The 5415-nt window shown below is 32.3% G+C and overlaps 1 protein-coding gene across 1 annotated transcript; it reads right to left on the reverse strand.

Moving 5' to 3' along the window:
• Positions 1 to 270: 270 nt before the first annotated feature.
• LOC121762462 (AT-rich interactive domain-containing protein 1-like) lies at positions 271 to 5146 on the reverse strand. Its single transcript, XM_042158346.1, has 3 exons — positions 4994 to 5146; positions 3134 to 3193; positions 271 to 1400 (listed from the first exon to the last, which is right to left on the reverse strand). The coding sequence occupies exon 3, from the start codon at positions 1343 to 1345 to the stop codon at positions 536 to 538; it is 810 nt and encodes a 269-aa protein (XP_042014280.1). The 5' UTR covers positions 1346 to 1400; positions 3134 to 3193; positions 4994 to 5146; the 3' UTR covers positions 271 to 535.
• Between the last annotated feature and the right edge of the window lie 269 nt (positions 5147 to 5415).

Below are 5415 nucleotides of genomic sequence, written 5' to 3' on the forward strand. Positions count from 1 at the left end.
GTTACGGACATGAATTACCAAACATAATCTTCTTGACCAAATTTGTAAAACGACCATATATTTAGGACCGGATTTGAACTTTAGTATAAATAAAAGTGAATAAAAGTGCCAATTCTACTAAACTCTGAATTGAAAAGGATAGGAGCACGCATGCTCCTAAACCAATTCTATCATTGAAAATAATTCATTATAAAAAATTACGCTTAATGATAAAATAGAATGAAAAAATAAACACAAGTCAGGTGCATGGATAGTAGAGTTGAAATATAATTAACGTGAATCAAAACTTGATTAAATGGTAAGAAATGAACTCATGTAAGCTTCATATTAAAAACATTTAAACCTCAACTTTTGCCACTTGATCATGGTACACACCATAGATCTACCCTGTCCTAGATATAAACTTCAAACAAGTATAATACATTCACTTTCCATTTTAATGGATCAAAATACAGAGCTGCTGCTCTCCTTGTATTCAATCCCAAAAAACTTTAGTTCATTACCGCAGACTCGATTATAATATGTTATATCTAGACTACGAGGCAAAAGAACTCACTGGCATGAGGTCAAACACGATCTTCATGGATTTACGAGTGGAGGAAGAAAAGCCAGCGCGTAACCTCTTAAGTGACCCCTTGGGATGCATGATGTCCTCACCATCATTGACATAATCATCATCATTGCTATTATTATCTTCCTCATCATCATTGTTGTTATCATCATCTGTGTCAACGATATTGCAACTCGACCTAGTTTGAACACCTATCCGCCTTGGGATGTACACGTTCAAATAGTAGCTAATGATGCTTCCTTTGCTATGGCATGGCAAACATCGTGAGGCGGCCTCCACGAAGCTTGTATCATGAGATGTAAGATTCTTTTTCACAATATCATTAAATTTCCTCTGTTCCTCCTGATTCCATACCTTGGAGATATCTTCTCCCATGACATCAAACCTCCATTTCCAAAAGACGGGGCCAAGTTCGACCTTTAATTGGAACCTTTTGGCTAACACGTGTTGTCTAACACACTCTATAGACCCTGGAAATGCACATAAACAATCTTGAGGTCTTCCTCTTCCAACCCTATCATGGTACACATTTTGGCTTCCTCCTTTCGGCGGCCATATTATCGAGTCCAACCACTTATTTTCATCATTCGACTCCGTATCACCAATGGTTATGCGACTCTTCGAGGATGGGGGATTCCAAGATGGAATGTCTACTTGGAAACGAGGTCCAACCGGAATTGCTAACTTAGCATGGTCATCAGTGATGAAGGAGAGCCAGTCTATTGGTTGTTTTCTATCAAACCTTTGATTACTTGAGGTCTTCGACAACTTCATGCGTGAGACCAACTTCTTTTAACGAGGCTAGATGGTGTGAAATTATATGAAGATACTTATTCCAACAAAAGAAAACAAAAAAGAAATTTCAGCACATAGTTCTAAGGATCAAGTTCATTAGGCAAGTTGCTTCAAGATTCAGGATCAAAGCCTATGCCTATATTTGATAGCTAAGAAAGGGAATGTTGGAAGAGAAATTGGCAACTAAAATCTATATAAATATGTCAAAATATATCTCAAAAATATCTCATACTAAAAAATTATGACAATTGGTAGGACGCTTCCCCCTCAACTAACACCATGTACGCACAAGCGTGAGGTGGGTGAGTTGTAACTTTAAAAAGGAAAGAAAAAAAAAGAATTATGAATATCAGAAAAAAAAAGAAGAATTACTTTATCATGGGCCCACCATCCCTATACAATTTCAACTACTTTTTCTCCTCATTACTTACCTTACAAAGTATGCATTAAAACTCATTCCAACCCTAAATGACTTATTTCTATGGGACGAATGGAGTATTATTTATTGTGTTAAGTGGAGAAATGATTTATTTTTGAATGTATTATAGTGAGAGAGAAAAGGTAATTGGAGTAATAATGAAGAGAGGAAAAGTGAGATTCGATGGATTGATTTACTTTTTCCAAAGAAGGAAATGTGCTCTTTTGTGAGACAATTAAAAAAAAGTGTGACATCTACCTTAAGACAAATGGAATATATCATAGGCCCACAATCAAGATTCTAATCATCTATAAAGATGATTAAAGATTATGGGAAGAATAATATCTAAATTACCAGCACCACATTCAAGACTTCTAATCATCTTTATTGTTTGCAATTACGATAGTTCTTAAAGACTTCTAATCATCTATATCGTTTGCAACTACGATAGTAAGAACCGTTTACAATGCAAACCATGTGAGCAATAACCCGTACCTCAGTCATATGCTCACAACTCCCTTACTTAACAAAAACAAAGTACAATTTCTTTAATTCGGTTGCTATTCAATTTGTTTCTCCACAACTTATAGTTTTCCATTCGTTTGGTTATGACTCATTTCCATGTCCAATTTGTATCTTCTTGTACATAATACTTAATAAATCCTCATACCAATGATATATACACATAGTACTTATACATCTAATACATAAAACCTAATGAGACAATGTCATGGCTCAAAATCTAATCCAAACTCAAAGCTTGGCACAACTGTATCTTGATATTCAGCAACGATCCATTTCCATGTCAAATTTGTATGCTCTAGTTTTTTTGCTTATCTAGAAATCCCCATCTCAATGTTGATACACATAGTACGTATACATCTAAAACATAAAAACTCATGAGACCATGTCATGACTCAATCCAAACTCAAACCTAGGCACAACAATTATATATTGATATTTGGTTATTTCAAACTCAAACTCTAAGATTACCCATTGTTCCAAAGAAGTGGAGCATCAAAACACCAATGCTTATTTCATTTAAACCTAAAACCATGTATCCCATGACCAAAAAGTATCTCATCAAAATATCTTAAATTGGTTTTGAATCTCCCCGTATGTATACATATATAACTAACAAGCACCTTAACTAGGGAAAATGAGGAAGATTACAACAAATGGATATGCCAAACTTAATAACCAACCAAAAGAGGGGGAAACGATTAAAATTCACCAGGGAATTTCTTCTAGACTCTAAATTAAAATTGAAGAGATCTCCATATACCAAATAAATCACAAATATTACAAAAAATTGGAAATTTAGATATACTATGGGAACAAAAAGTTACCTTCCGATAAATGACAGGCACCGCGGTCTTCAACTTTATGCAGAGCAGCAGAGAGAAGCGCTGGTATAAAAGGAATTCAATAGGAAACCAGAGAATTTGTCAAATGTAATTTTGCCATGGTTTTTCTAGAATTTAAAATTTGAAATCAGAAAAGGCATTTGGATTTGGGAATATCAATGATCTTGTTTTCCCAAGGTATGAGGATTTAAACATCAATATAGAACGTTTGATATCCACAAGGTTTTGTTTTGTTTTACTGATTTCAAATTTATTTGAAAATTTGAACTTTTGGGATGGATTGTGCATTTAGTGGTCTTAACATGAAATATTTATAATTATAAGTATATAAAAATCACAAACATATTCTCTCTGCCCATAAGTACTAATCCACCTATCCCTCTTGTAAACTCTATGATAGAGATTTGGGCACATGATTTAAGAAAAAATATAAGTAATTCATGTGTACAGAAAATAAAATAGGAAGTAGAATAAAGTAAAGAGATGAATAAATAATAAAGTGAGAGAGGAAGAGTTGCTTTATGCCAAAAAAAAGTAAAGAACTAAATAACTAACAAAAACAAACCAAAAGTGAATACTCAACAACAATGGGATAGAGTAAGTGGACGGAGGACTGTCTCTATCTATGAAAAATAATCTTATTTCCCACAAATTAGTTTCTACTCTCTTCGTCTGGCATTTGAAGTTCAATTTGAGATCAGCGTGAATTTAAAAAAATATAAAGAAAAATGGGTGAAAAAAACTAGTAGAATATAAAGCTCATTTTTATACATTTGTTTAATAATAAAATGTGAGTGCAATCAGTTAGTGGAACGTAGGTCTACCAACCATTTATAGTAAAAGTGAACCGTGACTTATAGACTAGAATGGTAAACAAGACTCTTAATGGAGGACGGAAATATGTGTTTATGGAAATCATAAACCTAATTTTGGGCTTTAGTCTTAAGTAAAGAAGATAAAATTTAACCTAGTGTCATTTATTTTATACCATTGTAAAAATATATTCGACCGTTCTCCAAAAACGGTGTTTTTTTTGTTAGCCCGTCCATAAATTTAGACAAATTTTATTTTTGGCAAGTCTTTTCCTTTATAAGATGAGCTTCATTCTCCAGTGTAATTGAGAAACTATACTAAAATCAGATAAGACTAATACACAATGATTTATTTTATTTATCATGAAAAAAATACTCCATGTCCCATTTTTTACTTGCACATGTTATGCTTCCTCCGTCCCATTAAATTATTTGCACTTTTCATTTTCATCTGTCCTATATAAACTTGAGTATTTTCATTTATGACAAGTAATCTGTAACCCACCATTATAAATCATTAAACACTAATAATAATACGAGTTTCATTATTCACTAACAAAATTTTAGTCACCCTTCTACTCTTTTCACTTACTTTAATAATTGTGCATTAACTTCCGTGTTAATTTAAATACCCATATTTTTATAGAAAAAAGGGAGCAATAAATTGTTTGGCTTTATAAAGGACAGTACGTAGAAAAAGTTAGTGTAATGTGAGTATATTTTTGTGTATTGATTTTGTAATAAAATGTAAGAAGAATGAGTTAATAGAATAAGAATGAGTTCGTAGAATGCAAGGTGCACGTACGTTAAAATAAGATATTTAATGACGACTAAATGGAAAAAAGAAATATAAGACATTTAATAGCGAAAGGAGAAAGTAAATATTATTGGAGGATCAGATCAATTTTGAGAACTTTAAATCATAAGTATAAATTTAATTATTCAATACTAAAAGAAAAACCCAGACAACTTTCGATGGAGCATTCTATGCATGAAAAATTGAAGAAAATTAAAGATAAACAATCATTACCTTGTCTAGTTTGAGGAATTCGCATCAAAAAATTCCTGTGAGGAAGGCTATGAATCACAAGATTCTATTTTGTGGCAATGAAAATTGTGATGAGATCTGGCGATAGTGAGGAAGAAGGCATATTTATAGGCAGACAGCATAGAAAACCCTAGAATTGCATTGTGTATTGGGCTTTGTGGGCCTATTGTTTATATTCACATTTAATATAATCCTAATCGTAAAACGCTTTAGATTAGGATGACGTTTTTAATGAATGGAGTAGCAATTTTCAATCATAATTGTTCACAAAATTTAGTTTTCTTGATAAACTTATCCTTATTTATCTTTTCCACGCATTAAATATCAAATATTTCATTATCTAATTTATATAAAAACTTTACTCATAAATTCAATGTCAAATTTATGAGAAGTAAATAACAATA

This window comes from Salvia splendens, chromosome 13 (assembly GCF_004379255.2).
Source record: "Salvia splendens isolate huo1 chromosome 13, SspV2, whole genome shotgun sequence".
NCBI lineage: Eukaryota > Viridiplantae > Streptophyta > Magnoliopsida > Lamiales > Lamiaceae > Salvia > Salvia splendens.

What these genes read in the sequence shown, in the direction of transcription:
- LOC121762462 (XM_042158346.1), bottom strand. Translation starts at nt 1,345, where the DNA reads ATGAAGTTGTCGAAGACCTCAAGTAATCAAAGGTTTGATAGAAAACAA.